Here is a 26771-nt window from a genome sequence, read left to right as displayed (position 1 = left end):
TTTTATACACAGTAGATTTTTAATCCACACAGAAAAAGGTGAATATATAATTAATTTGTAATATCAAACGGTTTGCTTTTCTAGAGCTTCCGGATATGATGTGTGTCATTTAAAATTATTTTTTATGCTCTTAGTGTTCTTAGATTGGATGTTGTAAAGATGGAAAAGATATAATTAATTAGAATTAAAACTGCATTACATTATAAAATTTTAGATACAATACGTCACCTTAATTTAAGTTATAAACTGCCAAAATTAAATACTGATACAGTAAAATTATTAATTTTTAAAATGGATACATAAAAATAGTATTAAATTTTTATATAACACAATACTCATACAATGCTTATCTTGTATTAAATAATAAATCATGAAATTGCAGTTAAAAAGCATAATTTATCTTACATTTTAGAACGTTTTTTCTCTATATAATGCCAAATTTTCAGTATATATTCATCAGTCGCAACTGGTTGATTGTACGTAGAACACATCATTCAACATGAAGTTTATGGTTTGTTATTAATGTATATTATTAAATTGTATTACTTGTAAATAATGTATTTTTTGTGACAGATTGTATTCGTCTTGTTAGCCGCAGTGAGCGCTGATAAAAAACAGGACAAAAGAGGTGCTTTCGATCATGCATTTGAAGGGCATTCCCAAAACGCTTTTCAGTATTCTTCCCCACAAGTCATCACAAATACCATTCCTGTGCCGCATCCGTATCCGGTAGAAATCCAAAAGAACGTGCCCTATCCAGTCAGAATTCCAGTCGACAGGCCTTATCCAGTTCACATTTCAAAACCTTATCCTGTCCATGTTGAAAAACAAGTTCCATTCAAAGTAGACAATCCTATTCCTTACCCAGTTGAGGTGCCCTACAAAGTACCCGTTTACGTCAGGGTCGAAGTACCGGTATCGAAGCCATATCCAGTACCAGTTGACAGACCGTATCCAGTTCCAGTTCCCCAGCATTACATCGTGGAAAATAAAGTTCCGTTCTATATTAACTCCGGCAGTTCTCAAGGATCACATCAACAATATTCAGGACAGCAGTTCAATAATTTTGGTCATGACTTTTCATCTGATTTTTCTAACCATAATCTGAATCAGCATTACTCCCATAAACATTATTAATCATACTTGTTAATTCATTCATTATTGGAAATGTATTAAATTAATAAATAAATTGTTTTCCTGATATATTATATCTGCTCTTTTATTTATTTATTTTATGTATCACTGAAAAGTAGAAGATTATTATTACAATAAATTTGTTATATGTAAAATATGGACAAGGATTATGATATTTTTAAATATATATGTATCGACTATGATCAGGAATTGATAATGAATTTTCATCTGATTTTTCTAACCATAATCTGAATCAGCAATTCTTTCATAAACATTATTAATAAAATTTGTTAATTAATTCAATATTGGATATGTATTACATAAATGTATAAATAAAGTGTTTTCTCAGTATTTCAGCTCTTTAATTTATTGATTTTTTGTATTGCTGAAAAGGAACAGATAATCAAAAGCTAAGATAATCTCAAATACTATGTTAAAAAAATGATATACATTTTAATTATATGAAAAATATTAATAAGAACTATGTTTTAAATATGTAATTTTTTACTATGAGCAGGAATTGATATTGAAACATAATGAAAGCTAAGATTGATTGATATTGACTATTCACACAATTATAGTTATAAAGTAATTTAAGGATATAAAATCTGAATAAGGATCAAGCTGTTAATAAATACAATATGTATGTAAATAATAACTATAAGCAATAATTGATGATGATGTGAAAACTTTTAAAATAGTATAATTAATAATTTTCTTAAGTAGGTATGTATAAAAAAATCTGCTATTAATTAAAAATAAATACTAAAAAAAAAATTTTTTTCTTATTATTGGCAATTTTGTATATGTGCATAAAATAGATTTACATTAAACATATAATAATATATTTTCATTAAATAATTGTAATTTAAATTTACAAAATATGAAGTCGATGATATTATACACTAGTGATTATCTGAAATTTTAATTATAAAGCATTTCAGGGATTATTAGTAAACTTAAATTTGTGCCAAAATAACAGAAACACTATGAAATATGAAATATGAAAAAAAAAATAACTTACATATTTGTATCCAAATGAGATGAAATTCCGATTATTAAACTCAGCATAAAATTAAACGCTGCAAGAGTATGAAATTATAATGGATGAAAGTTACAACTTATATTCAAATAAATATAAAGTTTTCTCTAAGGAGAATATTGCTATTAACCCTTTCACCGCGACAGCTATTTTTGCGCGCTCTTCGAAATTTGTTAATTTATGGGGAGCACCTATTTATGCCATATTTTTTTAAATACTATAGTTCAATAAATTAAAGTAATTTACAGCCTTCAATTATACCAACAATATTATTAGCCTCAAATTTTTATGGCACCTTTAGGTGTCAAATGAGTACTAGCGATTTTCTTTGTGACTTCTGTAAAAGCCATCTGCGGTGAAAGGGTTAAAGCACCATGTCGCACATATGAACTCTGTCATAATTATTTTATTTCCATAATATAAACACTATTATTACTAAACATAATAAAACAGTGAAAATATTAAAATCATGAAACATGAAAGTAAAAGTTTTGCATTTTAATTATTTTTTTAATCTATGTTTTAGCAGTGATTAAGATTTAAAAAAATAATAAATATCCATTTTTGGTGATGAAATAATAAAGCGACTATTGTAAATATGAATATACGTATGTATCACAGGTGAGATATGTATTATTATTTTGATGAAAGTTTATGACCGAAGTGACTGACTAATGTTAGCGCTTATATACACCGGTCGAAATAGGGGAGCTTATATTTATATTTATATACTATTTTACCTATGTCTATTTAAGAAATAAACTTTTATAAAAAAAAAAAAAAAATATTTATATACACTTCTACTCAGTTAATTATTGACATTGGATCATTTGCGGCGATTAATGGATAAAATTGGATTTGTTATTTTTATTAAAAAAATGTTTTAGCGTAACAATTGTATTTGAACAGCTGGAGATTCGGCAACACTCGCAATCCCGAAAAGTGCATTTCGCCGACTTATCAATACTATATATAGCAAGTGTAAATGCACAATACGCTCTTTATTTATTGTCCATTTGGGAGTACATTTTGTTATTAAACTTTTCTATATTCAAAAACTACTATTTATTGGATAGAAAAAAATAATATTTAATTTTGGCACTTTTATTAACTTTAAGATCCGAGATGAGTCGCGGGGATTTTAAAAAAAATTATATAATAATCGAAAATATTATATATTTATGCAATTGCATTAAAAATATATTTTATATTATTTTTTTACGTAATAATTATATGTAAAAAAATAATTCACTTATATTGAAATAATTAATGTACGAATTATCAACATTAAAGCAGTGCAATGTGTGTTATCATAATTATTCATAAAGGTGCAATTTTAATTAAATTTTATATTCACATTTTAGAACGTTTTTTCAGTATATAACGCAAAATTTTCAGAATACATGCATCAGTCGCAACTCGTTGATTGTACGTAGAACACATAATTCAACATGAAGTTTATGGTCTGTTGATATAATATAATATGAATATGTATCATTTTGTATTACTTGTAAATAATGTGTTTTATTTTTGTGACAGATTGTATTCACCTTGTTAACCGCAGTGAGCGCTGATAAAAAACAGGACAAAAGAGGTGCTTTCGATCATGCATTTGAAGGGCATTCCCAAAACGCTTTTCAGTATTCTTCCCCACAAGTCATCACAAATACCATTCCTGTGCCGCATCCGTATCCGGTAGAAATCCAAAAGAACGTGCCTTATCCAGTCAGAATTCCAGTCGACAGGCCTTATCCAGTTCACATTTCAAAACCTTATCCTGTCCATGTTGAAAAACAAGTTCCATTTAAAGTAGACAATCCTATTCCTTACCCAGTTGAGGTGCCCTACAAAGTACCCGTTTACGTCAGGGTCGAAGTACCGGTATCGAAGCCATATCCAGTACCAGTTGACAGACCGTATCCAGTTCCAGTTCTTCAGCATTACATCGTGGAAAATAAAGTTCCGTTCTATATTAACTCCGGCAGTTCTCAAGGATCACATCAACAATATTCAGGACAGCAGTTCAATAATTTTGGTCATGACTTTTCATCTGATTTTTCTAACCATAATCTGAATCAGCAATTCTCCCATAAACATTATTAGTCAAATTTGTTAATTAATTCATTATAAGAAATGTATTACATAAATTTATAAATAAATTGTTTTCCCGATATATTATATCTGCTCTTTTATTTATTTATGTTTTGTATCACTGAAAAGTAGAAGATTATTTTACAATAAATTTGTTATATGTAAAATATGGACAAGGATTATGATATTTTTAAATATATACATATGTATGGACTATGATCAGGAATTGATAATGAATTTTCATCTGACTTTTCTAACCATAATCTGAATCAGCAATTCTTTCATAAACATTATTAATAAAATTTGTTAATTAATTCAATATTGGATATGTATTACATAAATGTATAAATAAAGTGTTTTCTCAGTATTTCAGCTCTTTAATTTATTGATTTTTTGTATTGCTGAAAAGGAACAGATAATCAAAAGGTAAGATAATCTCAAATACTACGTTAAAAAAATTATATACATTTTAATTATATGAAAAATATTGACAAGAACTATGTTTTAAATATGTAAGTTTCGACTATGAGCAGGAATTGATATTGAATAATATTGAAAGCTAAGATTAATTGATATTGACTATTCACACGATTTTAGTTATAAAATAATTTAAGGATATATAATCTGAATAAGGATCAAGCTGTTAATAAATACAATATGTATGTAAATAATAACTATAAACAATAATTGATGATGATGATGTGAAAACTTTAAAATAGTATAATTAATAATTTTCTTATGTAGGTATGTATAAAAAAATCTGCTATTGTTTAAAAATAAATACTAAAAAAATCAATATTTTTTTTATTATTGGCAATTTTGTATATATGCATAAAATAGATTTACATTAAACATATAATAATATATTTTCATTAAATAATTGTAATTTAAATTTACAAAATATTAAATCGATTTATGTATAGTACACTAGTGATTATCTGAAATTTTGATTTTAAAGCATTTCAGGGATTATTATTAAACTTAAATTTGTGCCGAAATAACAGAAACACTATGAAATATGAAAAAAAAAACTTGCATATTTGTATCCAAATGAGATGAAATTCCGATTATTAAACTCAGCATAAAATTAAACGCTGCAAGAGTATGGATTTTAAATGGATGATAGTTACAATTTACAATATATTCAAAGAAATATTATAAAGTTTTTTCTAATAAGAATATTGCTATTAACCCTCTCACCGCGACAGCTATTTTTGCGCGCTTTTTCGAAATTTGTTAATATATTGTATTTATGCAATATTTTTAAAAAATATTGCATAAATAGGGGAGTACCTATTTATGCAATATTTTTTAAATATTATATCAATAAATTAAAGTGATTTAAAGCCTTCAATTATACCAAATAACGATATTATTATGCTCAAATTTGTATGGCACCTTTAGGTGTCTAATGAGTACTGGCGATTTTCTTTGTGACTTCTATAAAAGCCATCTGCGGTGAAAGGGTTAAAGCACCATGTCGCATATATGTACTCAGTCATAATTATTTTATTGTCATAATATAAACACTAATATTACTAAACATATTTAAACAGTTAAAAATTAAAATCAAGAAACATGAAAGTAAAAGTTTTGTATTTTAATTATTTTTTAAATCTATGTTTTAGCAATGCTTAAGATTTTAAAAAATAATGAAACCCCATTTTTCGTGATGAAATAATAAAACGACTATTGTAAATATGAATGTACGTAATTATCACAGGTGAAATATGTATTATTATTTTGATGAAAGCTTATGACCAAAGTGAATGACGTTAATGTTAGCGCTTATATACGCCGGTCGAAATAGGGGAGCTTATATTTATATACGTCGATTATTGACAATGGATTATTTGCAACGATTAATAGATAAAATTGCATTTGTTATTTTATGTTATTTTTATTTGAAAAAACGTTTTAGCGTAACAGTCATATTTGAACAGCTGGAGATTTGGCAACACTCGCAATCCCGAATAATGCATTTCGCCGACTTATCAATACAATATACAGCAATTGTAAAGGCACATAACGTTCTTTATTTATTGTCCATTTGGGAGTACATTTTGTTATTAAACATTTCTATATTCAAAAACTACTATTTATTGGTTTGAAAAGAATAATTTTCAATTTTTGCACTTTTATTAACTTTAAGATCCAAGATAAGTCCCGGAGATTTTTTTAAAAAAATATATAATAATCCAAAATATTATATATTTATGCAATTGCATTAAAAAATATATTTTTTATTAATTTTTTACGTAATAATTATATGTAAAAAAATAATTCACTTATATCGAAATAAAAAATGTACGAATTATCAACATTAAAGCAGTGCAATATATGTTATCATAATTATTCATAAAGGTGCAATTTTAATTAAATTTTATATTCACATTTTAGAACGTTTTTTCAGTATATAACGCAAATTTTTCAGAATACATGCATCAGTCGCAACTCGTTGATTGTACGTAGAACACATAATTCAACATGAAGTTTATGGTCTGTTAATATAATATAATATGAATATGTATCATTTTGTATTACTTATAAATAATGTTTTATTTTTGTGACAGATTGTATTCGCCTTGTTAGCCGCAGTGAGCGCTGATAAAAAACAGGACAAAAGAGGTGCTTTCGATCATGCATTTGAAGGGCATTCCCAAAACGCTTTTCAGTATTCTTCCCCACAAGTCATCACAAATACCATTCCTGTGCCGCATCCGTATCCGGTAGAAATCCAAAAGAACGTGCCCTATCCAGTCAGAATTCCAGTCGACAGGCCTTATCCAGTTCATATTTCTAAACCTTATCCAGTCCATGTTGAAAAACAAGTTCCATTCAAAGTAGACAATCCTATTCCTTACCCAGTTGAGGTGCCCTACAAAGTACCTGTTTACGTCAGGGTCGAAGTACCGGTATCGAAGCCATATCCAGTACCAGTTGACAGACCGTATCCAGTTCCAGTTCCGCAGCATTACATCGTGGAAAATAAAGTTCCGTTCTATATCAACTCCGGCAGTTCTCAAGGATCACATCAACAATATTCAGGACAGCAGTTCAATCATTTTGGTCATGACTTTTCATCTGATTTTTCTAACCATAATTTGAACCAACAATTCTCCCATAAACATTATTAATTAATTGTTGTATATGTATTACATAAATATATAAATAAAGTGTTTTATAAATATTTTTTCCCTTTATTTTATTTATTTTTATATATGACAGAATATTTTTTGGATAGCTTCAAATAATAATAAAAGCTGGAAAAAATATAAGGACAGACATACATATCAATACATGTCAAAGAATATGTATTACTACAACCAATAATAATTATAAAATCAAAAAATTAGTAATTGATTAAAAGCTTTAAGAAAAGATTAAATTAAAACACAACCAAATTAAAATCAGAAAGTTCTTTAATTACTTACACGAAATAATATAAAAAAAATAAGTTGTTCTCGCGAATATAATATAACTTTAACTATCTTTAAGATTTTATTTTGTATAACAAAGATCGTTCAATGAGTTTTTTTATTTTTATAAATATTAAATTAAGACTACTGTGACTTAGCAGGTTATCCTATTGCGCCACGATGTCTAAAAAACATTACATAGTATAATTTCAATATAAAAAAATATAACACAAATCTGCTTAAAAATAATATTATTATAATAAGAAAAAATATTTAACTAATAATATATAAATTTGTGCAGCAAAAATCGTTCAGTCGGTGTTTTTATTTTTTAATTATTATATTTTATTTTAATTTAATTAAAACCATCGTGACCTAACAGGCTACTATAGTGCATCACGATAATAAAAAAACAATACATAGTATTATTTCAGTACATAAAAAATATAATATAGCTATGATTAAAAAATCTTAATATGTTAAGTAATAAAAAAAAAATCATAAAATAAAAATAATTAATGATACGAAACAGACTAGCTCTTCATAGCATTAAACAGGTCAATGTATAATGCCAACGTATTAAGGAGCCGGATGGCGACAGATATGGGTAAGTTAGCTAATGCAGACGTTCTGACCCTAACGGATATCAAAAGAGGACGCAATCGTGATTCTCGAATATGTTCAAAAACCTTATACTGGTGTTCTTAACGAATAGTTTAAAGACATACAAATTTCTGCGAATCGTATTCCAATGCTCATAAAAGAAAAGCCTTGGGATACAAGAACGGATAATTACTTAATATTCTTTTATAGATATATCTCAAGAACCTGGAGAATTTTTTCAATTTTGATTTTTGATATATATATGAATTTATCAACTAGGATCAGAAACTGACAATCAAATTAATAAACATTATGATTGTTATAATTTATTATACTTTTAAAAATCAGTTTTTTCCTAAAAATATATTTTTATGAATATCATAAATTGCTTTTATTTTGTATTAAATGACTGGCAATCGACTTTTTATTGACGTTATATGGCATTTTTACCTTTACCTAATGCACATCTTTGCAATTTAAAAACAGAAATCATTGGTTGTGGATATAATATAACTTTAATATCTATTTCTGGAACTACGAAGAAGAGTAGTACAATTGAAACTTTCAAGTTTAACTCTGCAGAAATAGAGTTTTTGTTTTAGATGAACTTTTTTTATTTAAGATAAATGCTAAATTAAAAAAAAATGTTTTTTTTAAATTGCGTTAAGAAATGTTTTAATTATATTACAAAGGTAGAGCTAGTTAGTTTTTGGTGGACTTTCTTAATCTGTCAAATAAAATATTAATTATATTCATAACAATTACAAATATATAAAGTTGTAATTTATAATAACAATTACATTAAATTTTTTGTGTTTTTCTATTTTCATAAATAAATAAAACTATAACAAAATATTTTAAGTTATTATGATTCTAAAATAAATTTAAAAATTATATCAAATAATCAAGTTGACATGAAAAATAATTTATATAACTCTCAAAATTCTGAAACTGTTATCAAAATGATTTTAATACAGCTTGATTATTTATTATAATGGTAAAAAAATGTTTTAATTATATAACATATTTAAAGTAAATCAGTTTTTGGTGGACTTTCTTAATTTGTTAAGTAAAATAGTTATTATATTTATAGCAATTACAAATATCATATAAATTTGTAATTTAAAATAAAAAAGAAATACATTTTTTTTGTATATTTATACTTTTATAAATAAATAAAATATTTAAAACTATTATGAATTTTAATATATTAAGTTGACATAAAAATAATTCATGTAACTTTCTGAAACTATTTTAAAAATGATTTTAATATAGCTTGAAATATAATGATAGCGAAAACACATAAACTTAACATTTTACGATGGATAAACTATCTATGAAATCTAAATTTGAGATGACCTCTAAAAAATACATATTTAAAAAAGTTCACGGAGCGATAAACCCAAAAAGCATTCAAGCAAATTTGATAATTACTCGAATGAATGTTAATGAAATATATGCTTTGCATTGTGAATCATGGCGGAAAAAATCTGATTTTTTACGTTGCTTTATATAATTTCCTTTCAAGAGTAATGGAGTAAATGCAAATAACGAAATTATCTCAAAACAATCTGAAATTCGCCAGTATAAATGGCGATCGTCGAAAACTTTCAGTATCAGTCGTTTGCAAGCAGTTGAGTAAAAATGGCATCAAAGGTAATATTAAAATATACATATTTTATAAATACTATGAATACGAAACATAACTGTTTTTATGTGTTTAGAGTTGGATTGCATTGGCAGCTTTGCTGGCCGTATCAGTAGCCGCTCCAGCCGAAAAGCAGCAGCAAAAACGTGGTATTGAAGATTTGAGTCATGATTTTGGTTCGTTCGGAGATCATTCAGGTCATGGATTCGAACACTTCTCGGGCGATTCCAACCATGTCATCACCAACACCATAACCGTACCAATACCGCAACCGTATCCTGTGACAGTAGAAAAGCGCGTGCCGTTCCCTGTCCACGTGCCAGTCTCCAGACCCGTTCCAGTAGAAGTCCCAAAACCATACAGAGTGACAGTGGAAAAGCCAGTACCGGTGGAAGTCAGCAGGCCTGTGCCTTACACAGTCAGAGTTCCAGTCAAAGTACCAGTGATCCAAAGAGTCGAAGTACCAGTACCAAAACCGTATCCAGTTCCAGTACACAAGCCGTATCCAGTGCCAGTACCGAAACCGATCTTCGTCGAAACTAAAGTTCCGATTGTGATTGGAAATCATGAACACGGATCAAATTTTGGGTCGTTCCAAGACTTTTCAGGATCGCATTTTTCTCATGGAATCTCTGAAGACTTTTCTTCGCATGGACATTTTCCTTCCTCCGGTGGATTTAACCATTACAACCAAGGCAATAAAGTTACATCTCACCAGATCACCATTCATCACTGAAGACTGCTTGCATTGACGATCACTTCATCAGAGCCGAAATATGGATTGTTTTAATTGAGTTGCATTAGATGAGATCTCATTATGTTGTTATTCCTATTTTTGTTGGATGTGTTTTCAAAATTAATATAATAAATGCATTATAAAAATATTTTCCTTTTTTTTAATTATATTTCCACATATCTTTCTAACTGGATAATTATTTTATTTTAAGTAATATAATAAATGGTACCTCAAGGCAAGAATATCTGATATTAAAGCAGTTTTGAGATATTTAAACATTGAAAATTTACCTGAAATTTTATAATTTATGATAAAATAAATCATTAGCTTGCTGTTATACATTTAAATACAATTAAATTTTATATAGATACTTTTAACATGATTTTATATTAAATATATTATTTTTTTATATTTACGTAATTCCGCATTAGTAAAAATAACTCATTCTGCGGTTATAATTTGATATATTAAAATGAAAAATTTAATACATATATTATACATGTAAAAAATATAATAAGCACACTTAAAATATTTATTATTAAATTTTAAAAGAAAAAGTAATATATAGCGATATGATACTTAATTTTATTTGATTAAAGTTGCATGAATTTATTAAAAAAATATTTCTTCGCAATTATCCTGATAAATTATTAAAGGGTTTAAATGCAATTTATTTTAAAGAATTTGTGCCAAACTACACAGAAAATGGTTGAGAGATGTGTAAATCATTAGCAGATCTAATTTCATAATTTCGTAGCTGTTTTCTAAATTTAAATTTAGTATTTACAATCGATTTTCCCTCTAGCATTTTTTTGGTAACCATTATTAGTTCAAATTTTGGTAGAAAAGTTATAGACAAAATGTCTTTCGTGTGTGTGTGTGGAAAATTTTACAAAAAATTTAAAGTACTATTTTGAATAACCTAAAGTGATTTTAATATTAATAGTAGTATTTATTTTGAAACTTTGCCCCTTTTTGTTGAAAATGTTTTTTCAAGCAAAATTTTAAAAATTCTCTAAAAACTGTAACTTTAAATTGCCAACGTTCGCCAAAACTTAATATCTAAAATTTTTTTTTGGAATTTGATGATTTTTATACATATTTTGATAAGTGTTTAACAATTTTAATCGTTAAAATCAATTTTGTTGTTCGTTCTCAAGCGCGGCCAAAACCGGGATTTCCCTTTTAAATTTGCTTACATGTGACAGTTCTTCTGTCATCTGACAAGCGCTCGCTGCGCCCATTTCTGTGCAATTAAATAAATATTTCACCCACTATATAGTATCGTTTACAGTTAATTTTCAGAAGCAATGATAAATCTAATAAAATGTACGTGAGGCAAACAATTAATATATGACATATTGCGTCAATTTTGAAGAAGATGAAGAGATGCCAATCTACGTGTTTAATCCTCTACAGTAACTTCCGTCAATTTTGTTCTTCGGTTGTCGTTTAAATTTATTTATGGATTATATTAGTACAGGCAGTTCTCGAGTTACGACCACCTCGACTTACGACCATTCGGAGTTACGACGTAAAAAAAGTTGTAAAAAAAAATTTTTTTTATGTCATATACATAATTTCAAGACTGGTTTGATACCTGTTTCATTCCAGAAGTAAAGAAGAACTGTGATGAAAACGACATAGCTTTTAAAATTGTATTGATTTTTGACAATGCTCCAGGCCATCCTCCACACTTAGGGGAATCACATCCAAATATAAAAGTGGTTTATTTACCTCCAAACACTACCAGCATTCTACAGCCAGGGGTATTGCTAACTTCAAAGTCCATTATTTAAGAATCACTTTTGCCCAAGCAATTGCAGGAACAGACAAACATCAGACATTGAGAGAATTTTGAAAAAAATTACAACATCTTTCATGCAATAAACAATATCTCAAAAGGACGGTCCAAAGTAACGACGAATTGTATGAACGGCATATGGAACAAACTCTTAAAAAGATATAATGACAATATGTATTTTAATAAAGAAGGGGAAATAGATGAGATAGCAAATATTATTGTAAAATGTGCTCAACAACTTAATCTGGAAGTTGATAATAAAGATGTAATTCATCTTTTGGAAAATGATGTTGAGGAACTCACAAACCAAGATTTGATTGAGATTGAGAAACAACGAGTTGCAGAAAAAAATGTAATGGAGCTAAAAGAATTAGATGAACTCAAAGAACCACCAAAAAAATTTGTGTTAAAAGACATGGCTGCAGCTTTTAGCCAAATCAATGATGCTATTAAAAAATTTGAAAATATGGACAAAAACATCGATAGATCTTCGAGGGTACACGGCCTTATTCAGCAAGCACTTGCGTGTTATTATGAAATTTATAGAGAAAAGAAACAGCAAACTGTACAAAAAAACCTGGACGTTTTTTTAAGAAAAACAAGCACTATCACTGCACTCGCTGAAAAATCTCAAGAATTAACAATGGATATCAGTAGCACAGATGATAAAAATACTCTAGATCAACTCTTATAAATAAATTATTTATATAGATATTTGCTAAAAAGTATTTAGTTAACAACTTGAAGTCAGCAATAAAAGTGGTTTTTGTATTTCGCATGTATGCATTGTTTTTAATTATTTTTTGTAAGATTTTTGACTTACGACCTTTTCGAGTTACGATTAAGGTGGTGGAACGGAACCCCGTCATAACTCGAGAACTGACTGTAATAATAACGTGTTCAATGTTTACTCTTGATAAAGGTCTTATTGTTTTTAATTATTTTTCAGAATCAATAATAGAACAATTTGCTGACCTATATGGCTACAACGTAGAGTTGGCATATATAAACAAAGAGTGAATCTTTTCATGCTGAAGTCACTGTCAGCAAGTATTATCTTTTTATAAAGAACATACTACATAAGTTTAATGTAACTGAATATCTTAAATTTGGCTATTCCTAAAGAGGAATGATGGCACAGAACAAAAATTGATTAAAAACCATGACGTATACATACATATTTTGCCACATTAGAATTAAAAATAAGCCACTCTTAGATATTTTGGTTATCGATTATTCCAGGTATGCAATCACATATTTATAATCATTGTAAAATGTCGTCTAATAGATAACATCCAAGTAACTACACATATGTATATTGCGAGTCGTCAATCGGAACGGAACGATCTAGCTAAATTTTTTTTTTGCTGCAATAATGATTTTAATTTATTTTGCTTCTTCAGCCAACAACTGCATCACAATCATTGTCACGCGATCGTCGTGAACGATTACAGTATCCCCAAATATCAATAGATAAAAAATACGTTTTAATAGCATTTATACGGTTTGATCTACATTAACCTCAATCTTCATACGTACTAAGTATATATTACATGCTCACGTTTAAAACGTAACTAGTTCAGTCAAATCTAACGTATATGTGCATTAAATCGGAAGCAATGATAATGTTTAAGTAATTTAAAAGGAAAAACTCACTTTTCGGCCTCGGAGCCCGTCGCCGGAAATTCAAAATTTGAAGATTTCATTACGAAGATTGTTTATCTAGTTTAATCAATGTATTCTTCTAATCTTCAACACACTATGTATTTATTTAATTGTCATTGTTATAACACACCTAGTTAATTTGCAATCTGATTATTTATATTCAGTCAAATGACGAATTAATGAAAATTATTGTCGCGTAGCAAAATTTTATTATTAAATAATAATTGTTTAAAACTGTTGTCACGGTAATGTCAGCCATCTTGTTTTATATTTGAATGCTTATTTTTCATTGGTCGAAACAACAGAACGCATTACCGGCGGCTCGAAAATCAATCGGAGCAAATTCAATTTTTATTTTTATTATTATAATTGAATATATTTCCTTTGTTTAAGTGTATTAATATATTATACACCGTTCATACAAAGCTATACGATTTATAGAGTAGAATAATACTGTTATTATCAAACAGAAAATTACTACAAAAGCACAGAGTAGAATATTGAGCATATAATGTTTCATTTTAAAAAGTGACAACGACGGCTTAAGACAATTATATATAAGATGGTTTTAATATTTTATACTCCCCTATAAAAAGCTGAAATTATTGTCCCTATCCGGAATATTCAATGCAACAAAATTAAAAATAATACATAATAAATGCACGTGCTATTAATTATTTATCATTACCGTTCCTCTTACGGTGCATAAACAATTCGTGCGATCCGGTGATGTACACTCAGTGTACATGTAAACATATAAAATACAAAAAACAAGAATATTGTTACAAAATAATCATTATAATAATAGTTCAAGTCGAAACTGAGTATAAATTCTGAATGTAAATGTTAAAAATGCATTGAAAAATGTAATTATTCTTTATAAATGCAAAAATTAAACAAAAGCAAATTTTTATTTATGAAAAAAATATTCAAGAATCTCGAGAAAAAAAATCTTATTGGCAGCACCCATACGGTTAAATTGATGTCCTATTTAACTGCCGGAATATTTATTTTTATTATTACAAATTCGTTTTCTGATTGATGAAGATGTATAAAATTTACCGCGATGCCCAAAAATATAATAAATCGTGTATAAAAAACTTCAATCCGGTTTGTTATAATTCGTTGGTGCACCAACAACACGGTTTTCGTCCGTATCGTCCCATGGCCATGCAGTGACAAAATCCCTTGATTAAAAAATCTATTTATAAATAAATGTAATAATCTTTGCTCCAGTGAGTATTTCGCTAATTCTGGAGTACCACATAGATCCAATTTGGGTCCTCTGCTCTTTTTACTCTAAATTTGGATTCACTCTCTTTACAGAAAAACGCGTGTCATGAATAAATCTGATGGTACAAATGTTGTATAATATAGTACATTCTTTTTAATTCAATAGAATAAAACATATGCCAATAAATAAATTAAAGCAATTTTATTGATCGAATCCATCGATTCAATATATAAAACGGTTTTTAATTACACTGAAATAAATATGGAAATTTATTTTTACGGTCGGTTAAATTTAACATATATGTATCAAAGAAGTTTGCTACATTATATGAATGTTGAATAAATATTAAATTATATCTAGTACATTTTAATGGTTTCACCCCAATAACAACGTTCTTGCATATTATTTGAAACATTCTAATTGATCAATTAGATAATTTTTCGTACCAAATCAGGAGTTAGCAAACCGAACTAAAGTGAGTAATTAAAATCATTAAACATTTGAGGAAATGCGCCAGTGATTGTTATCAATGCGAAATCGAGTTGTGTAACAAAGAATAAATAATGTAATTGTTAATGTTTACATGTACACGAAAAATGCACGAACATAGATTTGATTGATGGTTTGATTCTTCTATTTCATTGTTAAATTATAAGATTACGTTGAAATTTTGCAGATTAGTGGCGAAACCGACGTGGATATCCGTGCTCCTTACGAAGACACTTGACTTTGCAACTAACGATATTATATATTAGATAAAAATAATGAAACAAAGTTACTAGAAAAAATCCAAAAAGAATTGAAAGTAGATGCAAACATTAACAAATATAATTATATTTGAAAAGAAATTTGCTATTATAGAAATTGATTTAATAACATAGTTAGAAATGTTTGATAGAACCAACTCAATTATTTTTTTCCATACGAATTAAAATTGTAATAATTGTTATAATGATTAAAAAAGATTAATCTATATTCCAATTAACCTTTTACATATATAATAAAATTTCACGTTCTTAATATATATTTTAAGATAACAATACAAAATAATATTTTAATTATTCTCTCATTTTAGAACGTGTTTTTAGTATATAACGAAAAATTTTCAGAGAATATTCATCAGTCGCTTTTGCTTGATTGTACGTGAAACATATCATTCAATATGAAGTTCATAGTTAGTTAATATAATTATTATTATTATTTATTTTTTATATTAATATTAAATATTTATTTGTATTTTTGTGACAGATTGTATTCGCCTTGTTAGCCGCAGTGAGTGCTGATAAAAAACAGGATAAAAGAGGCGCTTTTGATCATGCATTTGCTGGACATTCCCAAAACGATTTTCAGTATTCTTCTCCACAAGTCATCACAAATACCATTCCTGTGCCGCATCCGTATCCAGTAGAAATCCAGAAGAACGTGCCTTATCCAGTCAGAATTCCAGTCGACAGACCTTATCCAGTTCACATCTCGAAACCTTATCCAGTCCATATCGAAAAGCAAGTTCCGTACAAAGTAGACAAACCCGTTCCTTACCCAGTTGAAGTGCCCTACAAAGTACCCGTTTACGTCAGGGTCGAAGTACCAGTATCAAAGCCTTATCCAGTACCAGTTGACAGACCGTATCCAGTTCCAGTACCCCAACATTACATCGTGGAAAATAAAGTACCGTTCTATATCAACTCCGGCAGTTCTCAAGGATCACATCAACAATATTCAGGACAACAGTTCAATAATTTTGATCATGACTTTTCATCTGATTTTTCTAACCATAATCTGAACCAACAATTCTCCCATAAACATTATTAATTAATTGTTATATATGTATTACATAAATATATAAATAAAGTGTTTTATAAATATTTTTGCCCTTTAATTTATTTATTTTTATATATGACAGATAATTTTTTGGATAGCTTCAAACAATAATAAAAGCTGGAAAAAATATAAGGACAGACATACATATCAATATAAGTCAAAGAATATGTATTACTACATAAAAAATCGTAAATTTACTGCATTTTCCATATAATAAAAGCAATTCAACCAACTGTATATTTTAATTTTCTACAGCAATAATTGCAAAAAATCACTGCGATGGTTTAAGCTAAGCATTGAATATAATTTGGATGTTTAAATGACTAATGACACACCCAAAGGTAAAGATAAGAAACTGTATATTGTATAAAGCCTATTATTATAAAATGCATAAATCTCTTGTAAAAAAATTACTAAAATTTCTTCTAGTACAACTATAAAATTTTCATTTTTATGTCTCATTTTTTCATGGCATATACAGTCACTTTCGTTTAATCGGGACAGACGGTTATTTGGTCCAAATCCCAAATAACAGAAAGCAAATAAGGGAACTAATAGCAATTTACTTTTGTTAGCTAGGACACAATTCCGTTTAATTAGGACGTCATTTAAGAAAAAGGCATTTGCCTTTCCTTGAATTTGGCCAAAAAAACGCATGGCTTTCAATGAAAAACGATGGATTTTAATGTAATTGAAATATTAAAAAAATACTATCACTGACTGGCTAACGCTTGCCTCTCACCTTCACTAGAAAAACTGAAATGACGTCCTTGATTCTAAGCCAGAAATTCTTGGGTTATACCTAATAAAAAAAATAAATAAAATCTAATAAAAATTGTATTGTATCTTTCAAAAAAATATTTTTTTAAATATATCTATTTAGCGAAATAATATAGGAATACATTTTTACCGGTAGATATGTATTTTTAACAGTGAAAATATAATTAAAGCGGCAGGTGCTAGTAAAATTATATGATTTCAACTTTTATCTATCATTATTTATTTATATGCGATGTATAAATCTTACGGTAAAGTTATATTTTCACTAGTGAAGTGCAAATTCATTTTCACCAGTATGTTTATACTTTTACTATCGAAAACATAATTAAGCTGAATTTGACAGCTGCGAAACGTTAATTTTCTGTTCAAATCCAAACCTAACCTAATGAAAATTTTAAAACTAATTATTGTTTTAGAGCTTTCATTACGTCAAGTCCAAAATACAAACTAAAACAATATAACTAATGGGGTGTTTGATATTATACTATATTTTAAGAATGTGATAGCTATCCTTACCAATATTACTACAAACTTGTGATATAAAAGTACTGGTTAAATTCAACTCAAATCATATTTGGTCAATAGGAGGGCGCAAAAACAAATTTTCACTACTCAGAAGTCGAAAATTCACGTCAAAAGCTACTATTGGAACTTCCACGAGAAATTAGAAAATATTTTTTTTCCTTGTTTTAATTTTTTTTTTATTTTAGTACTTACTTACATTGTATATATGTAAACAGTAAACGTGTATTTTTTAGTGAAAATTCATTTTTACTAGTAGAAATATAATTTTAATAACTAGACCAGTGAAAATGTTTTTTTTTTTGTAACATTTGATTTATCAGTGAAACTGCATTTAAAAAGTTTAAAATACTTGGCCTTAACAGGTAATTTGTTGCCTTACTATCAACTCATTTTCTCAGTTGTGAAATTTATGTTTAGTGTTCAAACCTTACCTTTGCAAATTTTGTTATATTTATAACTTTTATTAGGTCAAGTTTATTTTGGTTAATTCCAACCTACGTTAGGTTTTAACGTTCAGTCCCGAGACCCTTATATTTTGTAAGGAAGAATGGTAGATGTAAGAAAAACCGTTTCAAATCGAAAAATATAATCAGGACAGTAAGGGCTAATTATGAATAATTATGAATAAATACACAATCAATACCAGAAGCAAGATGAGATAATTAATATGGGCCACTTTGTACAGATGTACCAAAAAAAATTGAGCTTTTGCCCTACAGTAATGTGTCGTCCTACAACTATTTTTTTAAATGAAAAATCAGGGTGGTGGTAGTATATAATTAGTTTTATATTTTTCTTTTTAAAAAACAAAAAAAAACATTATTTATCGAAAAAAAGTAGTATTCGTATAATTAGTTGATTTTAATAACACAAATTAAATACTTTTACAATATTGTATATGACATAAAAACTTTGAACTTGCAAACGGATTTGTTACGCCTGTCAAATGCCAGTTTAGAGCAGTACATAATTTCATTAGCACCTATCAGTAAAATTATATTTTCGCTAGTAGAAATATATACAAAAATGTATTCCGATACGATTACACTGAAATGACGTTTTTTTATGAATTTACTTCTACACAAGACCAAAAATTCTTGAGAAAAGCACATTTACTATGTTATAAATAAATACTTTTTGCGTTTATTACAAATGTTAATTCAGTTTAAGAGTTATTAGTCTTATATATAATTGGTCTAATACGTCCTTATAATAATTGGCATAAGATTAAAACTACATATTTTTCTTTCAAAATTTGCATTGATGAGTCATCTCCTATCTCTATTCTTCTAGAAACATTTTAGTGTGGCACATGTGATTTAAGTTAAAAGTAGAGCATAAATTCAAGGTTTATAAACCCTTATTTTATTGCATAGAAATTTAATTTTACCAAAAATATTTAATAAAACACGATTAAAAATAAAAATTATAAATGAGTCATTCCTTATCTCTATTACTTTAAAACCAGTTTAATGTAGCACATCTGATCTAAGTTATAATGAGAGCATAAATTAAAGGCTGATAAACACTTATCAATCAATATCTAATTTTAATACTATTTGTAATATATAATAAGTTTGTTAAATTTGCTGAAATATAATATTATTGACGACATTAAATTTTGTCACGGACGACTGTTACAGCAGCAAAAATTGATATTGTTAATTGCAAAAAGAGTGCTTAAACTTTAGGTCGGATATATATTTGATTAGAAAAAAATAAATATTATTATATTTATATATCAAAATAAATGTTAAATGGAAGCTAAAGAAACAGATCTAATAACTCTGATTCTGTCAAAGATACATTCGACAAAATCCAAATAATGCAGGAAAATAATTGAGGAATCAAACAAATTTGTGTTTTACAGAAAGCCAGAAACAATTTTATAACTTTCTGCTATTAAATTTGATTAACTAATAGCAAAATGACAAATTTTTAATCTAGAAAATTATATTTTACAGTAAATAAATATATTATTAAATTAATACAATTTCTGTATATCATTTTATGAATAAAATTAGTATTTCAAAAAGGATGTAAGATATAAAAGTTTATGTGTAAGCACTGTCATATTACGTCGTGAAAAATGTTTGTTAATTAAAAGTAATTAACCCTTACTCTTTCTACATATTTAAGTAATTAAAATATTGTTACATTAAACCGCTGTTACCTCGCTCAACAAATACATACACTGAGTGTTCGCATTTTTTATATTTTTCGGAAATTCTTAATGGTTCCAATGCCAATTATGTCCGAAAAACATACTTTTTGGTTTAAGCATTATTCATGAGGTTCCCCTTTGTGACTCTCCACTCTAATGTGACCACCAAGGCGAAATTTTGAAAGCGAATACTGAAAACGATGAGTATAAAACCGGCAGTGGGTGGTTGGAGAAGCATCAGTTGCTTCAGTTGCTTCAGCCAGCTAGCTAAAGCAAGGACAACATGAAGTCCATGGTAAGTTAATAAATTGTATATGATTAAGTATTTGATTATAATTAATAATTCATTCCAGATAAGCCTCAGTTGTATCGCTCTGTTAGTCTTGGCCGCTTCGGCAGAGGACAAACAGAAGGAAAAGCAACAGACCAAAAGAGGATTGCTGGACTTGGGATATGGCAGCCATGGCTATGCACATGACTTTGGCACGTACAATCACGAGCCGCAAATCATCACTAATACCATTCCAATCCCGCAGCCGTATCCAGTGACGATCGAGAAGAAAGTGCCGTATCCAGTGAAGGTCCCAGTCGACAGGCCATACGCCGTCCATATCCCAAAACCATACCCAGTCCACATCGAGAAGCCAGTTCCATACAAAGTCGACAGGCCAGTGCCCTACCCAGTCAGAGTTCCAGTCAAAGTACCAGTCTACCACAGAGTTGAAGTACCAGTGCCGAAACCTTACCCAGTCACCGTAGAAAAGCCCTACCCAGTACCAGTGCCACAGCCGTACATCGTCGAAAGGAAGGTCCCAGTGTACATCAACACCCATGGATCCAGCGATTTCAGTCACGATTACAGCCACGATTTCAGCCACGACTTCAACACCTATGGAAACCATGAACTCTCTGACTACGCTCACGACTTATCTGGACATTACTCTCACGGACATGGAAATCATGGACACGGACAAGCAGTTTCTTCCCAACAATTCACAATTCGTCATTAAAAAACCCGAATTAATAAATGAATTAAGTTAAGACGAAACTGTGATGCTCTAGTTCATTTTATTGTCTTGCAAGTCAATAGTTTGGCTGCCTTTCTGATTTAAATAAAATTATCATTTATATGCATTAAACATGACTTTTATATATTCACTCAAATTACACCACTCGTACAATCACCCAAAAAAAGAATAGTGATCACTAAAATAAAATAAACCCAATTAATATAAATAAAATTATATTGTAGCTTACATCTACATTTGTATGTATAAAGTTTTTATATTTATACATTTATTTTGCTCAAAAATTTCTTACAAATATAGTTTTACAATATAACATTGTTCCAAAGACTACACAATAATCTAAAATTTTGCAAAATATACTTTACAAAGAGAAGTGAACTGCATCCATATGTTATTTAATATATTTAATACTCAATTTTACTAGATTAAAAGGATATTTTGACATTATAATAATGAGTATATTAGTTACAAACTTAAAATACATAAACGGTATAAATTAATTAAATAATTATTCATTATACATAATTTAATTTAATTATATTATTAAAACGTTAAAAAAATTGTTGTATTTTATAAAAGCAGACTGTTAAAAATCAGCCTAATCAAATATGGAAAGTAAGTGGTATTTCTGATTATTTTTTCTTTAAAAACAGTGCTCATGTTACATATTAAAATAAAACTTATTTACGTATTTCATTAAAGACAAAAACCTTATCACTAAAATAGCAAAAATAAAATTTTTATAAATTGAGCAATATTTTTAATGTTTTTTATACCAATGTATAAAAATAATTTAGATCCAAATAGACAGCTTAATATTTATTCTAATGTTTTCAATATTATCAGTAACATTAAAAAACATTTTTTTTTGAAGCAAATATTTTTTAAAATAGTATTAATAAAAAAATAGAATTTTCTATTTTTCAATAATTTTATAAATTGTTCTATATATGAAAATTAAGACCATTTAAATAATAAGAACCATGACATATAATTCTCTATAAACATAAAGCAAAAATATTATTGTGCAACTGAAAACTATATCTGTCACATAATTAAATATCTACTTTATATTTAATTTAAATATAAGACTCGTTATCTTTATATTATTTGATGTCATTATCAATAATTTTCTATGCTATAAAATAATTAAATAAAAATAAATAGAGTATGTTTAAAAATAAAGTATATTATATAATAGTATTTTCACATGTTGTACATTTTACATTAAGTAACTACAAAATGAACATTGTAACAAATTAAAAAATTATCTAAAGATACATATTATATTATCCAATACAATATAATTAATGGTGAATTGTCACATGCTGCGTAGAATAACCGCCTGATTTTCCAATCGAAGAAACGTGATGTGCGCCAACTGAAAATTCGTGAGAATCCGACAAGCCATGACCATCAGAACCATGCGAGAATGATGAAAAATCATGATCTGAAAAATCAGAACCACCATGGAAATTTGATCCATGTAAACCGCTAGAAAAATCGTGAGAATCAAAAGACAAACCATGATCTAGAGATAAACCATGATCTTCCAATCCCAAATCCTCATGTTTGCTTATGTAGACTGGAATTTTCTTTTCGACGATGACTGGATGAGGCACTGGAACTGGATACGGTTTGGCGATGTGCACTGGATAAGGTCTGGGCACTGGTACTTCGACCTTGTGTATAACTGGTACTTTTACTGCTACTTTGACTGGGTACGGGACAGGCCTGTCTACTTTGTAAGGAACAAACTTTTCAACAGTGACTGGGTATGGTTTGGGAACTTCTACGGGATACGGTCTATCGACGGGAACTTTCACTGGATAAGGCACGTGCTTTTCTACTGTCACTGGATACGGTTGTGGGACATGGATTGTTTTAGTAATTATTTGAGGTTCGTGATGATGCTCAAATCCGGAAAAATCTGATCCAAAATCATGTCCTAAATCGTGATGTCCATAACCAAAGTCAAAGATCCCTCTTTTATCTTGTTTGTTTTCAGCTTTAACTTCCTTCGTTACTTCTTTTTCAATTTGCTTCTTTTCGTCTTCGGCTAAAGCGAAGGCGAAGAAGAGAAACAAAGCGAAAATTTTCTGTGAAAATACACAAAAATATTAATATAAAAAATATTTTACTATAATATTAAACAATGCACTTACCAGTAGCTTCATTGTGATTTTTTCTATCGTACTAATCTTTGATGAATGATACATGAAGCAAAAATGATTCGCTTTTTATATGATTCGTTACATGCTTTGGCAATATCCCACCATTTTTTTAATCGAGTTTAATCTGTCTAATCTTAAGATATTACCAACGCGATCAAACGGATGCCGTTGGTGATAGAAGATTATTTAACAAATTGCTTTAAAATGAGATCAATAGAACAAGGAAATGCTTTCTATTTGAATAATTTTCGACAATGTATTATGCATATTCTTTGTACAGAAAGTTTCAGTTTCAATAGTGTCTATCAGCAATCAAAACAACCCACGAGATTTTCATCCATCTCTAAAATTCATGTGTAACTGTCATCTTTTAAACCTATAGAATAATTTGACTTACTTTGAATTTTTATAGATATTTGTTTCTTATTGTATTGACTGCATACGAGTTACATAATTACTAATAAAACCGTAAATATTCTAAGAAAGGTTTAACTGTTTATTAATTTTTTTTGTGTATATAAGAATGGGGTACAATTTCACTATATCTAAATTTAAAAAAATGTTTTTATAAGCATCAGGCTAGTGGTTAGTCTGCAAGGATTTTTTACTTTACTTAATATTAAAACTCATTGCAAATTATATTTCAAAACTAGCTGAAAATTTTACAAAATCATTTTGTAAAATGTCTTTTAGCTTATGACGTTATATTAAATATTAAAATGCAGTGGTCTTTAATCTTATTTGACTTAGGATGCTACACAAAATGATCATTTATTTTACACATCAATACTAAAGGGTAATTAAATTGAAGCTAAATTAAATTGCTGAAAAATATTTTTTTGTATTTTCAAAAAGTGACATTTTAAATGCATGGTGTTGCAAATCTGCAACAATTTATTTAAGCGCTTATAACTCAATCTACGTTCAATATAGGAACTCTATTGCATAGTGTAACATATGTGTAACAATCGCCGAGCCATTGTGTTTTCAAATTATTCCGGTAGATGTCTCTGTACGCGAGATAATGTCATTTTAAAAATAAAGATGTGTCACATTTTTGAGAATTTCAACATCTGTTTTCATTGATGCTAGTGGATATAAAACGAAATAAAATTAATTTATATACTCCAAAAATTAATCTACCATTGTTTATTTATTTTTGATTTCTATTTTTTGTAATATTTGCATAAAATAAACAAATCATGCAGTTGTACACACTGGCCCATATTGATTAAGAAGAGCAGATGCAATGGAATTTCACAAATAAGGTGTGAAAAATGTGGTGTCGTCTTATGTTTTAATAAGAAGAAAAATTGCTTTAAGAATTTCTACTTGTTTTTAATTTTAATATATTATACTTTGATCGCGTTCTTTATGATGTTGCATTTTTTTATAAATATAATCCACAAATAAGCCTAAATATTTTTTTAATTATTTCTGTCGTCATTTTCAGACTAATTCTAGTATAAAAATATTTTTATTTTTGAATTTGGATAAATCATGCGTTTAAGGGTTAATTTAATAATACGTCGTAGTTAAAATTGAATTCTTAAAAATCTAGATTTCAATTGTTTGTTTTTGTTTACATTTTTAACGGATTTATTCAACACGTTACTTAGCTTTTTAAGATGTGAAGGCTTGCGTACCGCGCCTCTCCTTACTCGCATCTCGCCGACGTTTCGACCACCGATGTTAGGGTCATCATCTTGGGCGTAGTTTTGACCTTATCTCAGCTGCCATGGATTCTTGAGGTGCGTCATCTTTGATTCGAACTTGTGTTTTATTATTTTTCTGTTTGTTTGTCACTAGCGCAACTTCACTTCAGTCACTTTGTTTAAATAAATTTATATTTGTATGAATTTTCTTAAAATTTAATTTAGCTTGGATCAAAACAGTCTCTTTTATTTAATGCTATTTTTCATTTAATTTCGATTTAAATTGATTCTCTTATATTTTTTACAATTAGGTTTTAGCTGTATAAAAGTTTATATGATGATTTTAATTGAATGTGTGGTTTGCCAAAGTTGACTTTTCATCAAAGCATTTTATCACGTTTCTATGTTCTATCTTTCTTTATGAAATCCTACGGTTTGTCTGACTAATATAAATCTTGTCACAATCGTTACAAGAAATTTGGTATACTCCTTCTGATTCATTATTAATTTTGTCTTTTATATTCGGTAGAGGTAACCTATTTTATTTTGATATTTAAAAATTGTCCTAAAAACTACTCGTAGAAAATATTCGTCCTATCTTTTCTAAAGTCCCTGGATTTGTATGTGTTTTTTTCCTATAAACCGTTTGTCCAAAAGTCATCAATAAGTCTAAAAATTGTATAGATTTGTTCTGTTCAATTTCCATAGTAAATTTATTTTTTTCATGTTGCTTATTTATAAGATTAAGAAAAATTTTCAATTTATCAAATCCATGAGACCATATTATCGTCTACATATCGGAGCCAAATTTTTCGTTTTAATTCAGATTTTTTAATACTTTAGTTTCGTAAAAAGTTTTCAATAATTGGTGATCAATTTGATCCCATGGGTGCTCTTTTAATTCGATTGTAAAATTGTTTATTATAAATGAAATAAGTTGAATTTAGACAGTGGTTTATGAGATCAAAAATATATGTATTAGGTTTTTCTTTTTCTTTCAAAATTTTTGAAATATTTGTAAAAAGTGAATTTACGTATTTTTGTATTTTTTTATAAAATGTCGTAAGAATTTTTAACATATTTTATTTCCTCGTTTATAGGTTGAAGTCATTTTGCTAGAAATTTTGGCAGTTTTTGAGGAGCTGCGTCAACTGCAATAGGTATGTTTTGTTTATGAATTTTTGGTAATCCAATATATATTGCTATTCCTTTCTAAAAGCTAAATTTTTATTTATTTTAAATTTGCAT

The 26771-nt window shown here is 28.0% G+C and overlaps 4 protein-coding genes across 4 annotated transcripts; 3 read left to right on the top strand and 1 right to left on the bottom strand.

The window, feature by feature from the left end:
- The first annotated feature begins 454 nt into the window (after positions 1–454).
- LOC148233357 (uncharacterized) lies at positions 455–1483 on the top strand. Its single transcript, XM_088190600.1, has 2 exons — positions 455–511; positions 574–1483. The coding sequence occupies exons 1-2, from the start codon at positions 500–502 to the stop codon at positions 1135–1137; spliced, it is 576 nt and encodes a 191-aa protein (XP_088046726.1). The 5' UTR covers positions 455–499; the 3' UTR covers positions 1138–1483.
- Positions 1484–3597: 2114 nt separating this feature from the next.
- On the top strand, positions 3598–21799 carry LOC148233355 (uncharacterized). The gene is made up of 5 exons (XM_088190715.1): positions 3598–3639; positions 3716–4105; positions 6841–7182; positions 16727–17044; positions 21020–21799. The coding sequence occupies exons 1-5, from the start codon at positions 3628–3630 to the stop codon at positions 21674–21676; spliced, it is 1719 nt and encodes a 572-aa protein (XP_088046841.1). The 5' UTR covers positions 3598–3627; the 3' UTR covers positions 21677–21799.
- On the top strand, positions 9861–10819 carry LOC148233356 (uncharacterized). The gene is made up of 2 exons (XM_088190598.1): positions 9861–9945; positions 10014–10819. The coding sequence occupies exons 1-2, from the start codon at positions 9934–9936 to the stop codon at positions 10671–10673; spliced, it is 672 nt and encodes a 223-aa protein (XP_088046724.1). The 5' UTR covers positions 9861–9933; the 3' UTR covers positions 10674–10819.
- Positions 21750–23871, bottom strand: LOC148233354 (uncharacterized). Its single transcript, XM_088190714.1, has 3 exons — positions 23860–23871; positions 23220–23793; positions 21750–21769 (listed from the first exon to the last, which is right to left on the bottom strand). Exons 1-3 carry the CDS (start codon positions 23869–23871, stop codon positions 21750–21752), a joined length of 606 nt encoding a protein of 201 aa, XP_088046840.1.
- Between the last annotated feature and the right edge of the window lie 2900 nt (positions 23872–26771).

This window comes from Plectrocnemia conspersa, unplaced genomic scaffold (genome assembly GCF_051122295.1).
Source record: "Plectrocnemia conspersa isolate PC_06_02 unplaced genomic scaffold, ASM5112229v1 ptg000008l, whole genome shotgun sequence".
NCBI classification, from domain to species: Eukaryota; Metazoa; Arthropoda; class Insecta; order Trichoptera; family Polycentropodidae; genus Plectrocnemia; species Plectrocnemia conspersa.
This window is presented reverse-complemented; position numbering and strand designations above follow the sequence as displayed.

Bases quoted from the DNA above. Each gene is read 5' to 3' on its own strand.
- LOC148233355 (XM_088190715.1), top strand. The intron at 4,106-6,840 runs GTTCTTCAGCAT...TTTTTGTGACAG, and splicing joins ACAGACCGTATCCAGTTCCA to ATTGTATTCGCCTTGTTAGC. The intron at 7,183-16,726 runs GTATCGAAGCCA...AACGATTTTCAG, and splicing joins ACGTCAGGGTCGAAGTACCG to TATTCTTCTCCACAAGTCAT.
- LOC148233354 (XM_088190714.1), bottom strand. The intron at 21,770-23,219 runs GTTTGTCTTTTG...TATTTAAATCAG, and splicing joins TGGTTTATCTCTAGATCATG to AAAGGCAGCCAAACTATTGA.